Genomic DNA, 25,101 nt, shown 5'->3' with positions numbered 1-25,101 from the left:
AGACTTTTTAGCATATGCATTTGGATGCCAAAAAGTGGCGGACCACCGGTTGAGAAACACTGATTTAGACGGTTGTAAGTCTAAACAGACAGACACACGGTAGACTCCTTACTATTGTCAATATTCTCATTACTCACTGTATTTTTATGATATGTCTCTATTAATAACTTTTACAACATCTTGAAATAATAATAATTGTAATAAGCCCAGGATGGCTGAGCGGGTAACATGCTGGCCTGTAATGTCATGGATCCCGAGTTCTAAACTCGGGTCTGGCGAAAACAAATCACATGTTGTTTTTCAATGTGTGCTTGGGCCCAGAGTATGGACCTAATAGGTTGAGCAAATGGCTAACCAAAACACAACCTCCACTCTGTGGAGGGTGATATGATGTTCTTAGGATCAGACATGGTCAAAAAAAAGTTAGTAAATTGAAATGTATGACATCTGGTGAACTTCAAATTCCTGAGCTCAATATACTAACTAAAAAGAGAAAGCAAAATATATGGTTGTGGAAATTGTCTTTCTTCCAAGATAATTAAAATCTAACACAATTGATACATATTATTAATATTAATATTATTGACCGAAGTTACTCGATGGAATTTGAATTTAAATTCTAATAGATTTAAGTTTTGTACTATTCCATTTGAGTCATTTTTTGCGATCCGGGTTTCGCCTTTCGGCATCTTTAGGCACTGTGTACACTCGCCAAAGGGCAATCACACACTGACATTGATTTTCTTCTAAAGCTACCAATGACATATTAAATGGACGACTCACTTCATACCCGGTGCGCACGAGAAATTGTCCATGAAAGTCATTCACAGATGTATAGGTAGATGTCACGTGACCATTGACGTATCCGTTTCCATTATGCGATACAAGCTTCGAGAATTTATAGTAATATAACCTTTATTGTAATGGCGTATTAGTGTCATGACTCATTGCGTTAGAAACAGATTCTCGGTTACTTACGACTTCTTGGAGATTAGACGCAAGCGAGCCTAGCGAATCACAGGCGACTGACTGTCCAATGGTTCCTGTCATTCAATTGCATTGAATAAACATTCATCAATATCTTAAAATGGCATTTTATAAATAATAAATAATACTAACACATGCAAAGTGATATCCCCTCTTTCTTGGATTTTTTTACAATTTTTAACTAGGCACATTGGCATTTTGTAACATAATAATAACGGTGGAGTCGAAACCTGACAGTCAGAAATTTTGTATGGGCAGACCCAGCGGTGTCGCCAGACCGCTTGCAAGCAGAATGTTCATTTGAGCGTAGGATACCGATATTAAAATATGAATTTCGCCATCCGGCAGACCCGACACAAAGTGAGCGTCATTTTATTTTCTAGATGCTTCGTCCATATTAATGTCATTGAAAGCTACCATCATACGAGATACATAATTATCAGGATTGTAGCAATCTGGGGTGGGTCCTGATTTTCTTCAACAACTCTCTCCACCTGTTCCTATCTAAAGTTGCCAGTTTCAAATTTGATTCCCCTTGTGTTTGAGATTTTTTTTTTTTTAGAATTAATGATAACCATGTCCTTGCTTTTTCGTACAAGGTGGTTGTTAGTAATTTTGTACAATCACAAACACCCAGGCTTTGAGAAAAACTCATAAATATTGTGTCTGTAAGGCCAGAGCCTTACCCACTGCACCACGAGAGCCGCCTGTGTTTGAGATTACCAAAACCAATAATGAAATAAGTATACAATTCAAATAATTACCAGGTCCACGGTTGGAACACCTTAGTAACACCAACATTCTTAGTGTTCAACATAAGTAAATAATATTCTGTGCATGTAAATTACCTCTGTCCAAAAGTGTCCGTCTTCAAAGAAATGGATTCCATCGGCTTCTCCGACGACCCTGATCGGCTGCGGTGGATAGTTAACGTGACCGGTTTCCCCGTCGCCTTGCAAGCTTCCCGAAGAGATCTCCATGGAATCTCCCAGAGTATCGGCGAGCCTGTCGCTGGGGGTCATGCCGTATCCGCCAGATTCGACGAGCGAGGCGTAACTGTCGTTGACGGTGGCCGGGCCGCTGTCATTGATGGTCGGTGGCCCGCTGTCGTAAGATACCATGGACTGGTAACTGTCATTCATGGAGACGACGCTGTCAGACATTCCGTTGGTGACTGGAGTCGGCTGCTGGGAGAGCTGCTCTTCTCGGGACAGCGCCGCCTTCGTCGGGGACTCGTCATCCGACTTCGGGGACAGGAGACGAACGATTTCTTGAGCTTGTTCATCGGAGAGAAGCGCTTCTTGTCTGAAAACGGTGAAAAAATATTATACAGGTATTTCTAAACCCGCATGCAATACCATCCTAATTAAATATTGACATTGACCATAAGAGGCTATAATACACAAATGCCTAATTTATTTATACCCAATTTACTGAAGACACCAAAGTTAACATAAAGAAAATTTTGCTCTTGTATTAAGTTTTTAATGAAACACAAGCAATGAATAAATAATTATAATACTGTTTGTGTTGTAAATGCTGTATGCTCTTTCTACCAAACACATTTATTGGTTGAGCCGTGAAAGTATTATTTGCTTCTTATAGTAATGGAGGACTTCTACAATAGGGGAGATCTGTTGTACTGCAGGAAGAAGGAGATATAAGAGTTTTTCATAAATATTCAATCAGAACTAGTGCATAACATATTTATTGTGAATATAATACATATCATTCAAATTAAGCATTTTTAAAAGCAAATTTGATTACAATATAATAATATCTAATTCTGATGGGTGTTTTACATAAAATTTTGTGAAACAGAGAACAGTAAACTTAAATCCATCTGGAACTTGTTTATAACTGTACAAAATAACACCCCCCAAACTGTGTGTAAGGGATAAGAGTATAAAAACATATTAGATACTTTCCCATGTACACTTCTGTGTTTATTTTTAAATTAACAAATTAATGTAGTTTTTATTTAGTGTTAATGCTTTCCTGATTAGTTAGCTTCTATATATTATATCACATACATAATTTGAAAACATCTCATGCATATACACTCTAGAAAAAATCTTCTTGTAGAAAAAAAATACGACACACGGCGGGACTTCAACCTGTATACGCTAGATTCGAGCCAGTGTGCTTTTCCAGTTAAACTACGGGCATCCTACTTAATTATGACGATTTTAACTAGTAATCACATGAAATACTTATCGAATTGCGTAATAATTTTGGTTCTAGTGTGTATATGCATGACATGTTTTCAAATTATGTATGTTCAATATATAGAATTTTACATTCTCAAATCTCGTGTCTTATTCGTAGAATAAAAAAATAGTTTAATATATTATATCAAAGTCCAGGTGACCAAGAAGAATTGCACCTAATTATAATACGAGTATATAACTACAATTTTAATATTAGCTTTGCCTTTAAAAAACTGTTTGATAATAGACTTTCTAAAATAGATGTCGAAATTTTGTATTTCTACTATGGCGGCTCTTTTAATCTAATAGATAGGAAGATTTTGAGGGTTAGTAGAAAAAGATATATAAAAGCATTAGGCGTAACATACCTGATTTTCTTCTCCAAGATGCTATAAATGCGGTGCAGGATATTTGCGAAAGTCATCAATCGATTGTCGACAATTGATTGCATTCCGTGAGACAATTGGATGCACATACACACATGCAATGTGAAAAAGAAAAAAAAATGGCCTTAGCGATTTAATATCATAGTAGCATGGTTAACTGAGATTTTTTTTTTTTGGATTTACAGAGTTTTACAGATATTTTTATTGCTAACAATACTAATTAATTAATTACATATAACTATAATAATCTATCTAGAAACTACAATGTATTTTTTTCCACTTGAGACAATAAAAAAAATCTCATATTATTTGATTCAGAATAAAATGATATTCAAAATTCTAGATAATAATATTATTATTGAACTGTAATAAGAAATATAAGTAAAAATAATTCCATAATGAATTAAAAAAAAATATCTGTATAACATCACCAAATTAAATATAGTATTAAAAATATTATACATGTCTAAAAAGCAATAATTTTACACTGTATTTAAAAATAAGCGAAGAAAACAAATGTCCTATCACAGAGTACCTACCATAAAATATAATAATAATACATATACTACCTAATGCTACGAACAGACTAAGTTTTATTGTTATTCTATAGTTATATTATAGTAGGAGTAAAACGAAAATAGTTAAATAAAACACGTGTATTTAAGATTATTGATAAATATTGAAGTCTAGTAAACTTATGCTATATTGTGATTTATTAATGAGTTTCGACTTCCATAAAAATAAAACACAAATATATTATTATAATCCGGCCCTGTCAATTTTGCAAATTGTCGATTGTTTTAAAACTATCCATAAGCAATATTGCGTTATTCACAAACTGACAAAAATCATGTTACGTCTTCGATACACATTTACATTTTCAATGTATTTAAACCTATAATAATTTTAACATATTAATTCCAAATACATTGTTGACGAATTTGATTTTGAACCACTCAATTATCTTGCGATAAATTAATACATCAATCCACAAAAGACGAGTAATGTTAGACTGCGATTAATTTTATAACATTTTTTTTAATCCACCTTATCAGATAATCACTAAATACTATATATCATTAAATATAGATTATTTCAAATAATTATGATGAAGATAATTACACTATTTTACATGTAATATATGTAAAATAGTGTAATTATGTTCATTATAACTATTAATCTATATTATATTGGTTCTTTATTACTTAATCTTGTGATGACAAACTTTACTTGGTATACCTAACTGATATAAAAATATCACAATTTCAAGGTAGAATTTATTTTAGATCACATCGCGACAATTTTCAATTTCACTGAATGGGCTCAACCGACAAAATAAACACACTACGGTTATCACCGAATAGTATAAAATATATACAATATATTATTTACATTTGCATTGTTGTTGCAACGATCATTTTGAACTACTAAACATTTCGATTCAATAATAAATGATATTTATTACGATATATTAAAAAAAAAAATACGATTTTCCAGCGCGATCCGATCGGCGCCGATTTTCGCAGACTACTGGTGTAAAATAATTTATTTCCGTCCACTCTTCAGGGGGAGGGTCACAATTTCGGTTGCTTTTTTTCGCTCATAAAGTGAAAGAGGACACGGAGCGGCGTCGAATGAAAATCAAAATAATTATACAATTAGCCGCCGCAGTTGGGTAACACTTTAGAAAAGAAGTGAATAATAAAAATGCTATGTTAATACCGCTAATACTGTAATGTTTGTATTATGCAGGTATTAAAAAATAATGAAATAATTTAATTTTAGTTACACGTAATTTATTATTATGGGTTTAACTAAGGTGTCCATAAGTTTTTATGTTTTCTTTAATCGCTGTTAAAGATTGAAAAATAATAACATAATAACAAACACTTTTCAAAATAGAATTCCAAATAATCATATCAATATTAGATTACAATAGTTAGATCTAAAGGGCTACAACAATAGTGTCCCCAAAATTGCAAAAAAATGAGTGCTGTTGGCTTCACACGTAGCGAATTATATCGCCGCGATAAAAAATCGCGCGATTATTTTACGCCATGCAGCTGCAGGGAGAGCATGTAATTATGTGACCGCTTTCACATCAGATTGAAGCGGGGTTTTTCAGTGTCGCGGTTCATGCATGGTAAAATACAGACATGAAAAAAGCCCAAAATCCAGATGGCATAGAGTTGCTAGATTCATACTACAGATAGGGTTTTACATTTACACTAAAGTAAATGTACAACATGTACACCCATGGTGGCCGCGCGGCTTAAGCGTTGGACTATAACGCCGAGGGTCCCAGGTTCGAATCCTGCGTCTGACAAGCACACATATTGTTTTTCAATTTGTGTATGAGTCAGAGTATGGACCTAATAGGTTGAGCAAGTGGCTGACATCCATTTCTCGTAAAAACAAAATCTGTCAATACAAACCTCCACCCTGTGGAGGCCCATATGATCCTATTAGGATCGGACATGGTCGGGAAAAAATGTACAAATTTATTTTTCAGTTTAAAAGTTTAATTCAGCATTTTAAATCGATTGACATAATATGTGCGGCAATTTATATATTATCTGCAAACCATAAGAACATAAGGGCAGTGACGCCAAGATTGTTAAGCATGAATTCTTAACAATAATATAAATTTTGTATTCCTTGTTGGCTTTCACTAGACGCGGATATACCTATAGTAAATTCGTAGGGACCGCAAAAACAGGTACCTATTAATGTTGTATACACGGCTCTTGCAGTTCATGAATCGTATCTTCAGGGCTAAAGTCTCGATGCATAATTTTATATAAGTGTTATCTCTATATTATGGAAAAGTGGGATTGAACTTAACAATTGCATTGATATAGAAACACATCATTAATTAAGAACCAAATGCTAAAGCCTACATTATAGTGTAGAGCGGTTATTGGTAGTGAGTAGGTACCTACATACTTCGTTAAAAGAATATTTTTTTTTTGTTACATGTCCCGATTTTTGATTACGCATTGGATACCCTGGAAATGATATTAATATTCGTGGTGCAATTTCATACATGTAATGTTTAATTATTCGTTTTGAGACACTACGATTTACAAGTTAGAGGCGAAACACAGCCGAATTATTTTATGTAACACCGAATGTGTAAGATATCGACGTGCATCGTACATAAGACAGTCCGGAAGAAATAAAAGAAAAATGATGACGAAAATAGGTACACTTCAGATTTGAAATATCGGGAATGGGACAACTGGGCGCCGCACTGTTGAATGAAATAAATGGACGTTCGTTACGATTTTATACAGAAAGTAGACGAGGAATTTTAATCAGTTTCTGTCCACTACTTAGTAGTTTTGATTCATTTTGCTCTTAACATAATGTCTTTTATTGCGGATTGAGAATTATCATGCCTGAGGCTTTATATAAAAATAAAAGAACTCTCTTCTCGTTGGAACTTAAACATAAAATATCCCCAATTAAATCATTATTTACGCGTAAATATTTAAATTCACGTCAAGTATTAAATAATAATATTAAATATATATTTTAAAGGTACCTATAATTCATGAACGTCTATTTATTTTCGAATTTCATTCGATTGCATGGCGCCCAGTTGTCCCGGCGCCGAATCGTCCTAGACCCAAAATATCCCAATATAATAATGTACCCATTAAACTAAAACTGTGAGTTTATTTGATTTCCAATGAAGGTAATAATTGTAGAGTTAATTTATGGTGTTGTATTATATGAGAAACATTGTAGGTAGGTTCTTGTTAAGATATAATTGTGCTCAGTGCTCCCTGTAACAAAATCGAGCGAAGTGCCTAATAAAAGCGCATTAGTAAAAATATATAAGAAATATGTTATCACCTTGAGCTGAGCATGAGTTCCGCTTCGTCTGGAGTCATGGTCGCGGCGATAGGATCGGCATCGCGTTTGCCACAATCCCGGTCTACCAAATTATCCTCATCGTCTCCATCGTTCCCCTCGTCTCGATCTTCGTCCTCTTCTTCGACGGACGCTGACATCACGCTCCACTGGCTGTTGGCAGACTTGTCCAAGATCTCCATGGATCCTAAGCCAGCCTCGCTGAGCAAGACACCGGAGTCGTGCTGGGTGTGGGCTGCAGAGCTATTTTTTAGGAGAGCGTCGTCTATTGAACCAGATACGGAGACGACTGATAGTCCGTTGGTGTTATCGCTGAAATCTGTCTTTGGCGTCGCCGTCTCAACAAATAGTGGACGATACAGATCATCGGGAGGACTGCCGCGACTTTCCAGTTCCGCTAAAACAGAATTCATAATAACTCCTGAATCGACTCCTGAATCTGGAGTGGCGGCGTTCTCATCTCTTCGATAATGTCCTACAACATGGTATAATGGTTCAAGATTTCTGATCTTCTCTACGCTTTCTTCGTTGTTTTCTAGAGAGTATCTTGGTTGGTGTTGTTCTATTGTTTCTGGTTCTTCTGGTCGAATCGGTGCCGCGTCTTCGTCGGTTGGCGGTTTGAGTCTCGCTTTGATTTCTGGCGATGGTTCGTTGAATCCACCTTCGTCCGAGGCGGTGGACGCTCTCGAGGGAGGTCTTCCGCTGACTGTGGATCCAGCGATGTTGAGGCACATGGATGCGATCGCTCTGGACCGTTTTTCTGAGCGCGCCGTCGGGGATTCCCCATGCTTGGATGACGGCTCATGCTCGGGTGATGACTTTTGACTGGAGGGCCGCCCTGCAACCAAAGAAAAAATAGTAAGAATTAGAATGGTGGTATTCTAAATTTTAAATAGAACATGGCAATCTAACGGGGAGAAAAAAAAAATAATGATTACTTAAATAATTATTGAAGCTATATTTCTTTTGGGGGGTTTGGTAGAGAGTGAAATTAAGAACAGCGCGCGCACACCATTACGAAAGTGCGCGACAGTATGAAGTTAGCTGCGATCAGTCAGCTGTATATAAACGCAATTTTGATAGTAGAATTGTTCCGTTGCCTAGACAACGAATTTATTATTGTTGGCCATTTGCAATTCTTTACGTAAACAAACGCTTAAATGTCAGAGTGACAGTTGTTACTTTAAAAATAAAACAACGAGAAATAATTATATAATTTAGTTATATAAGTTAGTGTATAGATACAAACCAACGGCGCTTCAATAAGCGGCCTCTTTTCTTGAGTGTGTAATTTAACAAGATAATTAAGAGCTAGTCGAAGAATCTAGGTTTTCACAAGTTTTGTTTTTGTTTTGTTACGCCAAAGAAGTATGACTTCTAACGCGCGTACATAAGTACGCACACCGATTTTTTCGTATCAAGTGTCAAAACATGTCAAGAACTAATGAGACTGACGAAAACTTAACTAATACTTAGCGTATCCTAAAATTATGATGGTAACTAAAGTAGATTAGCGAAAGCTAACGACACTGAAACATGAGAAAATGAATATATTATTGTAACATGAATAATAAAATAATAATTAATACCACATACAGGTAGATACAACAGAACAACGTGAACAAATTAGACAGAGGTGTCTCCCAACAGAAGAGATTGTGTTGAATGACAGAAAGTGACATAATGAGCAGAGAGCAGATGCTGTCCACGCGTTACACATAATGCGAAATTATGCCAAACTACGCCACACACCTGTCATCGGCATAACATTGTTGAGTCATATTTTACTCAACATACAAAAGAAGCCAACGACACCACATTATTACATTAGATTAAAAAACTAAATGCATTTAACCCCGTAATATGCAGTATTCCTCATAAGACCAACTGACCGGTACATCTCCCACAAAGCCTCCTTAGTCTGGAGCACATGGCGCCGGGTGATACGGACGGGGGTAAGATGTTCTTCTCCCGGCGGCTCCTCCCTGTCGTCCGCTCCTTGCGACCCATCAATGTAGTCACGACATTCGAAGACTTGAAACACTTCCACTATTCCATCACAATGAATGCAGACACCCACTACCACTTATATTAATTATTATAAGTCAGCCATTTGGATCTTCGAAACGCTGGAACTCGAATGTTCAATCATTCCTCCATTCTTCATAATTTGTCTTAAATCGTTTTGCGCACAAACACATATAATCGATACACGATTACTTTTCACAATTATGTCGAATTACTTGTGGCACATTTTTTATCAGAATATCCAAGGCGAAGAAAATTATAAAAATTCTGGCAAGAAAATCAGGATTAATCACGACGGTTACTAAGAATGAATATTTGACAGATTTACAACCGAAAATAAATTTCATCTAAACTACCTACTGTTCAAATTAATAAATTCGAAGATTAAGCTGAGTCATAGAATTATTGGAGAAAGAAAAAGAAACTGTCTTCTAGATCTGTCAAATATTTACATGTAAGTAGCTACTACTTTTGGCACAAATTCATTCTCGAGAGACTCGCATCTAAAGTCTTCAAGGACTACGTCACTACGTCACGCAAAAATGCTAGGAATTTGTTGATATTTCTCGACATTTTACTTGACCTACACATAAAAACGTCCGGTGTATTTCTTGGATACCACTTTGTATTTAACAAATTCTTCGAGAGAAAATATTGGATACCTGATCGTTTACAAATTACCAGAATATTAGATATCAAACTGGTAATCATTGTATCATGTTTTTTTATTAGTTACTTGCCGAATCAGATTATTTGAGATTGTATATTTATTGCCGTGTATCTAACTGATTCTTTCGTATAAGTAAACTATTACTATAGGTATATATTCATTAAAATTATCGGATTTCGTTGTCCCATTTGTACATTTTTTATTTATTTAGACGCTCTCCAATACGTATATTCAAGATACAGTGTAACGAAAATAATGCGTCTATGCGCATGCGCATGCGACAGAATATAGTTAGTCTCTTTCGTAACGTTTAACTTTACTCTAGTGTCTAGGACAGTGTAGCCATATTTTTGTTACCGAATTATAGTACGCGGTCTAAGAAATTATAGTGTTTCTGATGGGTAGTACACACGCCACTTTCATTAGGTATGCGTCGGCTCCGTCAGTGCGCAATGACGACATTTTCATGAAGGGATACCTAGCGCACCAACACAGTCGTGCATACAATGCAGGAGTTTCGTGTAAGTAGTATCCCGCTCTACAGAATTGCCCTTGAGAATTAAAAATATGATTTTTTACATGTGGTCCGGAATTGTTGCTCTACTGGTAATATTCAAAGGTCGCCGACAATGCTTTGGTCTAAAGTAAATAATGATCTCTTAATTAAATTTAAATCATAACACTGTCAAAGTGAATAAAATATGGGGAGACCAAAAAATGATATCTTCTAATATACGTAAATGTAACTAAATTCAATTTGTTAATCAGCTGTTTGGTGGGAAATATTGCAACCAATATGATGGATAGCCACGATATAAACTTAATAATATATTAATAACGTTTTAACCTGAAATTGTCCGAGAGCTAAACATATGAAGGATGTTGAAATACATATCTAGCTAAATTTTTATTTCATGTGCTATCCAAAAAACATTATTAATGAATAGTATTTATTTTGAATGTGTAAGACCTATTACATAATTATTTTAAAAAAATAGGTACATATTGTTTAATTCTAATGCATATTTTAAAAAAAAAGTGGAATATAGTGATGTCTGTTTATTATAAAAAGAAAGTGACTTTTTATTAAAAGAAATGAAAATATAATTAATTATATTTTCATTTCTTTTAAAATGGAATTCTACCAAGTAAATGCTAACTCAATTAATGACTTTTTATTGCTTCCCCGATTAGTTTAATTAATTTAGTCTGACACTTTTACAAACAAGTAACGCAATTTTACTTTTACAAAAATAGGTAGGTACAATAATTATTGTATTTTGTTGGTAAGTAAAGCCACTGCAAGAAATAATTTATATAAAAAATGATTATTAACGCGGAGACACAGATTACTTTTTTATTCAAAGCTAGCGTCGCTGAGAAGATAGCAAAGTTACCGACAGTCACGCCAGGCTGTCGAAGACCAATTACTTATTTTTATGATAAGTGTTTTTAATTGTGTGCAATTTGGCGGAAAAATATTATATTATATACAGTTGCTTACCATTCGGTTATCAAATGAGCTGGGTTTTGTTTCATCTTCTGCAGACATCCTACAGTTTTATTTTTTATCTTGCCCATCTCGCGTAAGGCTGATATTATAAAAGTCACACAGTACAACAGTGTTCAAATCTAATATGTAATTGTACAGGTTTAATTAAAAACTATAACGAAATTAACATTTTAATGATTTACATATTTTTCTATGTTATATCAATTTAATACCAATTTTAATGATACAAGATGCATATTACGATATACTCAAAATATCATCAGATAATATGTGAAATATTTTGATAAGCAAAAAAATAAGAACAATACAAAAATAACATAACATAATCAGCTAGTCTTTTCATACTTATTTTAGATATTATAATGTTGTATGCCGTTTGACGCTTGGAAATATGTAAGTATTCCATCTGTACTACTGTACAGATGGAATAATAAGAAAATAGCTTACTAGCAATTTTTAACTTTAAATTTGTAACTCTTTAAAACGTTCCATTAGATTGATATTATTTTGACAGCCCTGTATTCCTTCGGCCGGCATCAGGTTACGTCGCATACATTTTATGTTTGAAGATAATAATACTAATAATAATAATGATTATTCATTCGACCGAGAATTGTAATTAATAATTATTGCGTTTCTTAAAATAAATCCCCGATGGTTATAGGTTTTTGAGGTTAGACTGAATTAAAATGGCGTCCTTTCAACGCTGAGGTTAATTTCTGACTGAACTATGAATGACCTTGTTCCTGTTCAGCTCAGTCTTAATGCGGTTGCGCTATATAAATAATATCACTACAATTAAAAAATGTCGTTATCTACCAATTCAAACACACTAAAAAATGTTACGGATCACGATCGAGTGTTACAATACAAAAAGTTCTCATGACACCCTCTGGTTGCTAACTATTAGATGAAACAGTGTAGATTATTTGTTTATTATAGTTTGTTTTAGCCTCTCCATATATATGGAGATCTGGCAGAGTGGCAGACATATTTAACCTTTATAGCTCGGTCAACACGAAGTATATTATACGGTAAGTTATCTCCATACATATGTGTGCGAAAGTGCATGCACTGTGTGTTGAAAAAATAAACAACGAGAAACATGTATTTTGTCTGGAGATGTTGAATAATGACTTTCGGCCTGGCATTGTGCCAAATAAATTCTGGCAGTCGTTTCCCAAAGTATCTACGAATATTATGAATGGGGAACCCTTTGTATAACATAACTGATACAGGTAGTAGGTACCTAACCTACTACGGTGTATACTGTATATACCCAAATGTTGTTAAGGTTGGAGGGTGGTGAGTCCATTAAACAAGCCTGGGTCTCCACCCAGTTTATATTTAATATGGATCAAGCCAGACTACAGTTCCCAATACATATTTTTTTTACAGATTTCTATTTATATTTTCATTTCTTGTAAAATGGATTTCTACCAAGTAAATGCTAACTCAATTAACATATTCTTTTATAAATTAGTTTTCGAGAATAAAAATCAAGCAATAAATAAAACAAAAATATTTTTCTTCCGTGTTATAAGATCTTCAGAAGTAGGATTCGGTCTATTGCCCGAAGGGAGTCTATTTATAGGATGCTAGTATGTATTTACTATATAGTATATCGTCATCATCATCGGCCTGAATCTATCTACTACAACTACATGATGAATGCCTCTTCAGTCTGATTCCATTCCTCTCAACCGCGTACTTTCTCACGACTTGATTATTTCGTCGTTCGTTCTAGTGGTCTTTACATTTTTTACCTCTCGGGTACATCTGGATGGCTATGGATTTGGTCAGGATCCTCAATAACGGAGAGATCTAGAATCGCACAGAATCACGTGGTCATGATATGGACATGTGCACGCTGGGAATAACGCGTAAGAAAAAAACGAAATAATTGGATAAGGAATATATTATATACACGATTAGTGTTTAATTTTTTTAAATACAAAATTGTGCGTAACAAAATGAAAAACTATCATTAGGTACGTTGTATATAATATAATAAAAAGCCGACTATATTTAGGCTGGGGCACGAAGCTGTTAATTTCGATGTGAATGCAATATTTTTAACTGCTGGAATTAAATAATGATTTTTGTAAAATATAAATTCCTTTTGAATGAACCATTCAATAAAAAATCTTCGTATACTGCGAACTGGTTACCGTATTGCATTCGAAGATAATCAATAACAAGCAATCTAGTGCCCCGGTCTGATCATAGTCGACCATGATATAATATCATATGTCAAGAAAACGTATTCTCAAAGCATTTCATAAAGTCATTTTATGCAAAAAATACACATTATTTAAATTATGTAACGATAATATTGTAATAATTGTTAAGTGGCTAAATCCATGCGCACTGCTGTTTGAAATGCTCTGCTTTGATAAAATAGCGGTAAACAAAGTGTTTCATTTCAACACTTGTCTTGATAAATCGTATAAAGAAGAGTGAAAGTTTGGAAAGGAATTAAGTATTGGATTTTATGGATTAAAGCAAGACATAAGAAATACTAATAAAGTTTTAGAACGTTAACTCGCATGGAAACGCGATAGTTTATTGGGATCAACGAAACGATTCGCTGAAAACAGGAAACGCGCAATTGATAAACAAGGTTGTAAGGAAATATAAAATCTAAATATACTATCTCCAGTAAAGAGAATATTATACGATGGAACTACTAATTACAAGGTAGGTATAATACGGATTGATCTTTTCATGGGATTCAGCGTGTACTTGTGGTTAGGGATTGCAATACCGGTATTAAAGTATTTTTCGATACCGAAATTGAAAAAAAATGGGTTTTAAAAATCAGACCGATATATTCGGTAAGTATTGAAAGTAGAAACAAAATGTACTAATTAACATGAAAGGTTTAAGAGGACTGTAATTTTTCGTCGGGTTACGTCGTTCGTTTGTATAAGCATTAGTAACATCAGCCCTAGTGGCGAATATTTTATGATGTAATAATAATTATACACTATAATGGACTTGTAGCATGGAGTAGCGTCTATATTTAGTGGTAAATACTTCTGTTTTTTCATATATTTCACGAATACCAGTATTCAATAGGAAATACTGTAGTACCGGTAATAGTATCTCTATTGAAATCGGTACTGTGCAAAATCAAGTACCTACCGCGGTGTATGATAATATTATTGGACATTGGATATACCGCTGCGCGGGCGAGCTTATTACACGATTAATAATATTGATATTTTCATATAATACCTATACATAAATTTATGTATATTAAAATATTACATTTTTCTCAATTTGCTTGGGGGTGCTGCAGTTCCGCAGTGCATATGGACGAGCCGCCACTGGTAATATATACTCAATTAACACTCTCAGTCGATAGTATTAGCTAACTGTTAATTAATAAGAACATGTTTTTTTTAGAATTATTAATAACCATGTCCTTGCTTTTTCGTACAAGGTGGTTGTTAGTAATTTTGGACAATCACAAACACCCAGGCTTTGAGTAAAACACATAAATATTGTGTCCTCACCGGGTCGAACCCAGAACTCTCGGGCGGAAGGCCAGCGCATTACCCACTGCACCACGAGAGCCGCAATAAGAACATGTTCAAATTGTTTCAAATTAATTTGTAATATAAAATGAATCCAATAAGTTTTTACATTTCTACATACAACATTAAGTGGTAAAACTAGAGCAGTACTAAATAGCGACGCCGACCAGACTTACTTGGAAAAATAGGTTACTTACAATTTAATTAAGTAGATTTAAAAAAAACAGAGTTTTTCGAATACCAAACAAAATATTTCGCGAACGAACTATAAAATTAGCATATGTACGAAAATTCCGTAGACTATAAAGAATGAAAAGAAACACCGAAAATATTTTATAACGGAAAATACAGCAACGCATGCCGCCCGTCAAATATGTTTTCTTTGCTTTGTTTCAATCACAGTTTGTAAGTCATCTTCCGAATTTTATACCGAAGAGAAAAATATAATATATTTGATAGGCGAATTTCAGTACAATATTGTTTATGAATATTTTTTTAACAAAACATAAAAAGAGTAACAAAATTGTATACACCTAATGAATGGCACGGTATATCTTCCAATTAATAACAACAAATCATGCAAGCTTAAAAATGCCAGAGCCCTTGAAATAAATCATATTTCCGAGAAGAACACTGAAATGACAGATTTAAAAGACTAGGCGCGTGCTCTCGGAATTTTAGAATGGTGAGTTAATTCCTCTATTGGCCGGTGGCCAAATTATTACTGATTATTGACTATTTTGCAAGGCACACTGCCGAAAACCGGTGGATAGCAAGCTCGCTCGCTCTGCGGCTAACCAATATTATATAGTCTAGTCTATCTCAACCCTTTTAACCTACGGACCGGTAAAAAGGAGAAATATTTCGCGGACCGCTAACGCAAAATAAAAACTATTATTTATATTTATATAGTGTTTTGTTTATAACTTTTTAAATCTAGTATTATAGCTGATATCATGGCGCCCACAAGGGGGGGGGGGGGGCTGACAGGGCTCTAGCCTGGGGGCTCGGTGAGGCGAGTCGACCAGATAAGTGAGATAAACACACTTCACAAATTTGCTTTAATAGTAAAAAAAAAAAAAAGTCGCATGCGGCGCTATTTTCCTTCAATAATGTTATTATTTACCATTATGTGGTTGTACGATACAATTTTTAATTGTGTGTCGATACTCGACAACTCCATAATTCAAATGGATGTATTAAAATATACAAAAAAACACTAAATATTGTCATGTTATTTTATAACATAACACACTAAGTCAAGGAAGTCTTTACGAGGGCAACACTACGCAAAAAGTACGACCGGATCGCGCCTGCGCACGGGATAGTTTGTAGGGAGTTCGTGACACTATTTCCGGCGCGATGGGAGATAGCGGGCTTTTTACACAAAGGTGAAGCGGGAGTCGCTCTCTCAGTCTTGATCGTTCGAAGGAAGCAGACGTCTTGGCCAGTTCCGGGCCTCGGACCCTGGGCTCAGGGCTTTCGATTTCCTGACGTTTTGGAGACGTGGACGATGATCATCTGAAGGACGTCCCCCCCACGCCAGGAGATCGGAGGAACTCCACGTTCCCCACACGTTTGAAGACGCACTCCTCGATTCCGTCCTGGAAGGAATCGAGGGCAGCGAAAAGGCTGGAGAGCCTTTTGTGTAATCGGTATTTATTGTCATTTTATGTTACGGTCCACCGACCGAATTAGCTTTTGGGTTTTTGTTCTAATTTATCTAAATATTGTATCGCTTTAGGTGCTCGTGATTCACTTAAGTAATTATACATTTTTATACACTGTAGCCCGCAAGTTATCTTATTTATTAATATACAATTGTTGCAATTTCTCTACTTGCTTTTCATTTAATTATCCTTCACTATTGTCTCTATGCATCATCATAGAGTGGCGCTCAAACCGAGATATTTATATTTATTCCATCATTATGTAATTTATTATTATACAGGAACATCCAACGAATGAGTGTAGTAACCGGACAGGTAACTGAGGTCTTAGAGGTAATAAGTCAAACCATCCACGACCCTGCATCCTATTTCACCGAGTCTCATGCTTATCCCTATCCTACATTCCCATCCATACCTATTCCTTACCCCGACATGAAATCCTTTAATATGACATTGGCACCCAACAAGCATCGTGTTTCTTGTTGAATATTTCTTTTCCAAAACACGATGACTTACCTCCTAAAGACTACAGTTATTTGTTTCGGATTATGTACTCGTTCGTTATTTTGTCCTAATTTTCTAAATTTTATTTGTTCCGATTATAAAACCTTAAATTTTGCTAGTCACGATTTCATACAATAATTGTTACCGTAACGGTATTTTGTTTTCAGAGTCATTAGTTCTAATTACACTGATTTTTGCCGGCTCACTTTTGGAATTTTTTGGTTTACCGTCGTGGAGTTGCAAACGAATCCGTATCGGGCGTGATTTTAGACGCACTTTGATAATTATTCTATTTCTTATAACTTGTAAATTAATTAATGACAAATTAAAACGTATTATTTGCGTTATATTTTTCTTAAATTTTTCTGGTTCGGTGGTCGTAACTATGTGTGTTATATTTTTCATATATTTATATAGTCTTTTATTGACTTACGCGGTACTTGCAAGAGACGTCGGACTAGTCTATGCGGTATGCGCAGAATGGCGATCTAAATGATAGAGATCAATACGTCAATTTTATCATTGTCCTTGTGGAATTTATTTAATTTTGTGTTGTAAGTTACAATTATTCCTTCGCAAATTAATATTAAGAGTGTTATATATGGTTTACACCTAATTTTGAAATACAATTTGCACATTTATCATCAATACATACTTCTTCTATAATTTATGTGATACCCACATTATTGGTATGGAAATGTCAATATTTGGGCATCGGAATTTGTGTTAACCATTGATTGTTTCAGCAAAAAGTTTGTTTAATGTTTAGTATGGTGCTATAAGTGATTTAATAAAGTTCCAAAGGAGAAGGAAGGATGTTAAACTAGGACGATATCGACATGAACATTTATATACCTACTGGATGACAAGAATTATTAACCTCAAATTTGACAGAACCATTGGATTGAAACATACTATGTGGATGTAACACCAAATCAATTGGACAGCTGGATGAACCTTATTATGGAATGGAGTTTACAAAAGGTCCTTTCGTTCCATTTCTATATTGTGAATAATTAATAATTTCTATATCTCGAATAAAATCATTATCGGGTCTTTCATTTTAGTCGGCAGTCGCGCTGTCATCGATTATTTGAGTGATATATTTTCATTCTTGTTAAAATTTGACACTAAATTATTCTGAATTCATTTCTTTTTAATTATTAACTTTCTATTCATTTTATTTTGCTATTACAATTAATTATTTGCGACGGTAGAATACATTTATTTCGGATTATGTTTTTTTTTTTTTTTTTACATTGTTTTTTCTTACTTGTCTGACAGTTCGATATTAGTTTTTCAAATCTGTTCTTTTTTATAATGTAGACAATTGAAATTATTAATTTCGCGTTCATTATCGATAAAATTGAAGTAATCTTTCGTTCATTAAAATAGATTTAGTCATTTTTAATTCCTATTCAATATTCATATTTCAAATTGATTTCTGTTTACGTTAAAACGTCAAGCGCGCTTACATTTGCGGTCGATAGATGCCACCTTCATAGAATTTATTTGAAACATTTAATTTCAAGATTCTGTTCTTTCGTAAGAATGATTATTTATTATACATAAATAATTATTTTTACAGGTGAATATTTTTAATAAAATTTTCCTTCTTAATTCCTATATAAAACTTCCGTCTACATATTTTTTTTTGAATCAATTTAATTTTTTCTCTCCTGTCACAATCCTTTCTAATTTAAAGACATATTTTTTTTAAAGCTTTTTGATTTCATTCTAGATGCTTTCACTCAACTATATGCAACTTTCCGTCCTCTCCTAATTTTTTAAAAAAGCATATAAGCTAACATTAATTAATATTTTTAAATTCTTTTTTTTCTCTTTTCAAATCCTAGCATTCAGCTATTTATTATTCATAAACATTCAATTTACTTTCACTAAAATTATTAATTACATTCTTTTTGATTTTGCAATTTTTTTTATATAAATAAATAATTATTATTTAAAACTTCTTTATATGCATTTAGAGTACATTTTAATTTTGAATATTCTCTTTCATTGAGATTTAAAAATTTTCTTTGAGTATTAAAATATTTTTCTTTCAAATACAATCTTGAATTGGATATTTAATTACATTTCCATTTGAAATAACTAAATTATTTTTTCTTTCAATTTAACCTGAATTTAATAATTGATTGATTTTTTTTGCTTGTTTAGCATGCTTATTTTACTGGGCAATATTTTACAATGCTGATATTTAATTTATTATCAACTATGTTTGAAACCTTTAGGAGTTATCAAACCTTCATTCATTATGACATACACTCTGTCAAATATTTTTTCTTTTATTATTATGGAAAGGTGTGTTTCCGTGCTAGTCACACTCAACAAATTATTTTGAATTTTGTCAGGGCCGCATTTTAATAATGCCTATTTATTAATATTCAATTTTTTCGTGAAGGAATTTTGTACTGTTTTTTCTTTTGTCTATTACACACCTCAGATATTTATAAATTATAATTATTATTTTTGCTCTTTTACAAGCTTCTTTTTTGGATTGATTTTTTATCGAATTAATTATCGCAAATTTTATACATATATTATGTCATTGAGTAATATTTTCTATTATAAAATTCTATATTTCTTTATTTCAATTTCTTTGTGAATTTTTACTCACCTATGGTAAACTATTTCAGTTACTGACTTCTTTCCTGCACATGGCAATACACCCTTGTTCCGGTGAACGTCCATCGCAAAGGTGGTGGTTGCAGACCTTTCGGGAAGGAGGCCTACTCAACTCATACCACACAAACAGCATCTGGACCAACTTTTGGTAAACAAGCATAGTTCTAAATACTACCATAGTGCCAGGATGAGAGTTATGGTGTTCCCGGAAGACGCAACCGCTGTCTTAGCGTTTCGAAGGGCCTGTCAGTTTAGCTACCTAGTGATAAAATATCTATATTTAAAATTTCTTACAATTGTCTAATTAAGTACATCGCGCTGGGGATCATGTGATCTTTATTTATACCAGTTGCCTTTGTACTTGTTTTTGCGTGACGGTTTTGTTTGCTATTTTTATTATATATTTTTTTTTATTGATTGTAGTGATTGGTTATACTTGTTCTGTCAATGTATCTTTGTCGGTACAGGCTGCGGGGAGATTTTATTATTATTTGTTGGCTGCTAGCTCCTTGGAAGTCGTGGGAACTGAAGGTGTCTCACTACTGTCCGGTGTGTTTTAGTGATCCGGGGTGCTGAAGATGTTCCTCGGACGCGTCTGATTTTTTTTTTCTCTAGCAGTCAATCCTCTTGGTATTTGGGTTGAACTATCGGTACTGAAGGCGGTTCCGGTAGTCCCCTCTCTTTTTGGCGTTGGAATCTGCCGCTGATTGTGTGGATTCCACCGCACTCTGATGTTTATGGTGGTGAGTTGGCAGGCGTGATGCGAATAATAGAAGCGATCGTCTGTCAACACTGATGATGTTGTGCAGCGGCCTGGACTGTATGAAGGAAATCAACCTACTTATCAAAATCCCTTGAGGGAAGAAAGTGGACGTTATTATACGATCTCTTTAGCCTTTCATTTTTTATTTTTTGGCAACCTTGACTTGAATGTCAAATCAGTTGCGAACCAGGTGGTTCATTTTAATTACATTTAGCTTCCGATGTGATCATGGGTTCCTTGCCGTTGTTTGCTTTCGCGCGGCGTTCTTTTAGCTTCATGTTTTCTTATGCATCCGGGCCACGCCTCTTTTGGGTTTCCACCTTGGGCTCTCTCGTCCTTGGGTTGGAGACACCGAGAACCAAGGGAGATTGGGCATCGGATGAGGGGTCTCTTGCTTTGCGAGGTTGAGTTGATCTCGGGGTCCGCGGTGTGGTAATTTTATCTAGTATTAAGTTTGGCCAGTTTAGTTCTAGCGTAGTCTTGAAGTAAGAATCGCGTATCCAGGGCTGGACGAATACCTCGCAACGCAATCGTAGATCTTAAATTAGTATACTAAAGTCGTCGATTAATTTTAACTTTACATTTTGTACTAGGAATTCTTTTCTAGCTTAGTTTCCTCCTTGTTCGCGTTATTTTATTTGTGGGAGCGCTGCTTGGGATCCGGACCATGGCTTGGAAGTCCATCACACGTCATTTGTTCTTTCAGGCTTAACAGAGAATCCACATCACAGCTGTTGGTTGTTAGCCACACTGTTATTTTTATTCAGATTAGACATCTGAAAGTAGTATATTTTAGTAATGTTCTTTTTAAATATTCGGACGGTGCTTGACGCACAGTATTTATTACTTTCCGACAGATACGCCCTCACGCAAAAGCAAACTGGCACTCATTGTTTATTAATTAGTATGTTATTTGTTCGAACCAAGTTGGTGAATTTATTGTATTTATTATTTTTTATTATGTATACTTGCCAAAAACCACGGCATATACGATTGAGAATTTATATTTTTTGCTTTGTGCACTTTATAACTTTTGCCAACTATTAAAGGTTCATCTTTTTTTCAATAACTTAATATCATTTGAAATCAATTTATTAAATCATTCATTGATCTATTATTATTTTCAACTTAATTACTCAATGCTTATATTATTACTCAAATTATGGAAGCAATTTTAATTTCTATTAATTACTTTATTATATTATACTATCTCTGCAATTTTATCAATTTAATGAATTGAATTAAATTTCTGGAACCAAAATATTAATTCATTTATATACAATATATTAATTTATTATACCATTTTATATATTATTATCTGAGGTGCATTTATGTAAATTTTTTGGCTATTATTTCAATTTTTTATACTGATATCAAATCTTTTCAAATTAATAATTATTATACAACTCTTCCTATCCTTTTGGAAGCGATATTTAAAAACAATTTTTATACATTCTGAATATTGCAGTTTTACACTGCTGGGTTGAATCCCCACTATTTGTTATGATGTGAATTATCTGTGATAAATTATTATATTTTACTTATTTATTTCCATGTACACGAGCTTAGGTGTTTTTATATTTATTAGATCTTTTTCAAAATTTATAACTTATTGGTGGACCGGTTAGGTAGGGTAAATCTACGAGACCTCTCCCAGCTCTTCACTCTTCAGCAAATAATCTTCTTCGTTTTTTTGATTCTTCATAAGCCTCTCCCTCTGTCACCAAATAACAGAGTGGAAATTTCATCTATATGTCTCCATCGCTTCGCCTGTAGCCGCGCTATCTCTAAGCATGCCGTCCATGATGCCCAACCCCTGGGAGGATTGATGCTATCAGAAGATCCCCCCGAGAAGTTGACAGTCGAAGTCCTCGCTATGGCTTGTCCTTCTCTTACCGAGGTTGGAGGTAATGTCATGTTATTTTATAACATAACACACTAAGTCAAGGAAGTCTTTACGAGGGCAACACTACGCAAAAAGTACGACCGGATCGCGCCTGCGCACGGGATAGTTTGTAGGGAGTTCGTGACACTATTTCCGGCGCGATGGGAGATAGCGGGCTTTTTACACAAAGGTGAAGCGGGAGTCGCTCTCTCAGTCTTGATCGTTCGAAGGAAGCAGACGTCTTGGCCAGTTCCGGGCCTCGGACCCTGGGCTCAGGGCTTTCGATTTCCTGACGTTTTGGAGACGTGGACGATGATCATCTGAAGGACGTCCCCCCCACGCCAGGAGATCGGAGGAACTCCACGTTCCCCACACGTTTGAAGACGCACTCCTCGATTCCGTCCTGGAAGGAATCGAGGGCAGCGAAAAGGCTGGAGAGCCTTTTGTGTAATCGGTATTTATTGTCATTTTATGTTACGGTCCACCGACCGAATTAGCTTTTGGGTTTTTGTTCTAATTTATCTAAATATTGTATCGCTTTAGGTGCTCGTGATTCACTTAAGTAATTATACATTTTTATACACTGTAGCCCGCAAGTTATCTTATTTATTAATATACAATTGTTGCAATTTCTCTACTTGCTTTTCATTTAATTATCCTTCACTATTGTCTCTATGCATCATCATAGAGTGGCGCTCAAACCGAGATATTTATATTTATTCCATCATTATGTAATTTATTATTATACAGGAACATCCAACGAATGAGTGTAGTAACCGGACAGGTAACTGAGGTCTTAGAGGTAATAAGTCAAACCATCCACGACCCTGCATCCTATTTCACCGAGTCTCATGCTTATCCCTATCCTACATTCCCATCCATACCTATTCCTTACCCCGACATGAAATCCTTTAATATGACAATATGCACATTAATTGTACCGCGTATACCATTTGGAAAACGCTACTGTAGAGCGTCACATTGCTTTTATCCTTAGCGATAGGTAAGGGGGACCGCCAAAGAACCTAGCCAGGGGGCCCGCTTCAGGATATGGGGGCCATAGCTGATACAACAGTCTGGTTGTAATGACAAACAAATATATACCATGACAATCCATCCTATAATAGAAATAATCATAAACCATTCTGTGAATAAATTGTTAATAGTAATATGTAGTGCTAAATATATCTGCTGCTACATCTTTGTTAGACTAGTTGATAGCCGTGGCTTCAGTGTTGTTTCGGAGAGACGAAGCGCTGCATTGACATCCATTTGGATTCTCTTTTCAGTTTATATAACTAACATGGCCGAAAAAGTATACTCACATGTTGTTGAAAATCCGGACAATAATATAATGGCGTTGTAACTTAGTGATGGACATTCTTCGTCTAGTGATATCCAAAACTAATACAATGTTTGTATTTTATGTCTGAGCACTAGAGTGATGTGTAGTGCGTAAGGCACTGGCCTTTCATCCGGGAGCTCTGGGTTTGATCCCGGTGAGGTCACAATATATTTATGTATTGTTTTGTATGTATGTGTTTCACTTCTATTACTACAGATGCTACTTGTTTAACTAGACTACTGTCCTTGGGCCCCTTGGTCTGTTATAGTGATATAAAGAATATTTATATGTGTATGTATAAATATGTATACATATATATATATATATATATATTACTATTAATTAATAATAATACATAGAAGGATAATAATAATATGTTGTATATTTAATTTTTTGAATGACGGTTTGTTTGGAATTTTTGGCATATGGGGGACAACACTATTTGCGGACCGGCGGTTGGGAAACACTGTAATATATATACCATACCACAGATAAAATTCGATATGTGACATCTTAACTTATGGCTGCGGTTTATTCGTTCTTTCATCTTTGTGTTAAGTGCCGAGAAGAGTGATATTACTATATTCAAAGGTGGAGATCAGCTGTTTATGTATTTAACGGACAAAACTGGTCACGATCGTAACCAAATTATTTGAATTACCTAATTATTTTTAAATTCCACCTACAATATGTTATGGAGCTAACCTACTTACTGTTGTAACATCATGTTGTTTCATCAACAATTTAATAGGTATATTATAGGTACGATATATCTTACGTACCTACATAATTTTCTTCCGTCTTTCCCTTGTATTCCGATGGTAGTTACAACGTATTTTTGTTTTATTTAGACATGAATTCGATCTTAATACTACACAGCCATCTATTTCCGATACAACAGCTCATGGTGAATTGTGATAGGATCAACTGCATATGTAAAAATTTCCGGACACGGGGCAATCCACACACACGCACATAATTGTTGACAGTGTAAAGGCGGAATTTCGGGACAGGTGCCTATCTGTCAAATATTTTCCCGCTGGTTGTTGGTAAAATAAATGTCAAAAGACAGC

At 34.6% G+C, this 25,101-nt stretch overlaps 1 protein-coding gene across 5 annotated transcripts in view; it reads right to left on the bottom strand.

Annotated features, from left to right (window-relative positions):
* Positions 1-25,101, bottom strand: part of Spn (protein phosphatase 1 regulatory subunit spinophilin) — a 241,724-nt gene that overhangs the window by 21,147 nt on the left and 195,476 nt on the right. For 3 of the 5 annotated variants that reach the window (XM_085959922.1, XM_085959924.1, XM_085959926.1), the window contains exons 4-6: positions 7,445-8,300; positions 3,566-3,586; positions 1,836-2,292 (exon numbers count right to left, since the gene is read on the bottom strand). In XM_085959922.1, the coding sequence (XP_085816048.1) occupies positions 1,836-2,292; positions 3,566-3,586; positions 7,445-8,300 (1,334 nt within the window). The remainder of the gene's footprint in view (positions 1-1,835; positions 2,293-3,565; positions 3,587-7,444; positions 8,301-25,101) is intronic. The other 2 variants (XM_085959923.1, XM_085959925.1) reach the window with 1 other exon arrangement.

Source organism: Rhyacophila brunnea, unplaced genomic scaffold (assembly GCF_057557595.1).
Source record: "Rhyacophila brunnea isolate RB1 unplaced genomic scaffold, BYU_Rbru_1.0 scaffold_9, whole genome shotgun sequence".
NCBI lineage: Eukaryota > Metazoa > Arthropoda > Insecta > Trichoptera > Rhyacophilidae > Rhyacophila > Rhyacophila brunnea.
The sequence above is the reverse complement of the archived record's forward strand: the minus strand, read 5'-3'. Positions and strand labels throughout refer to the sequence as shown.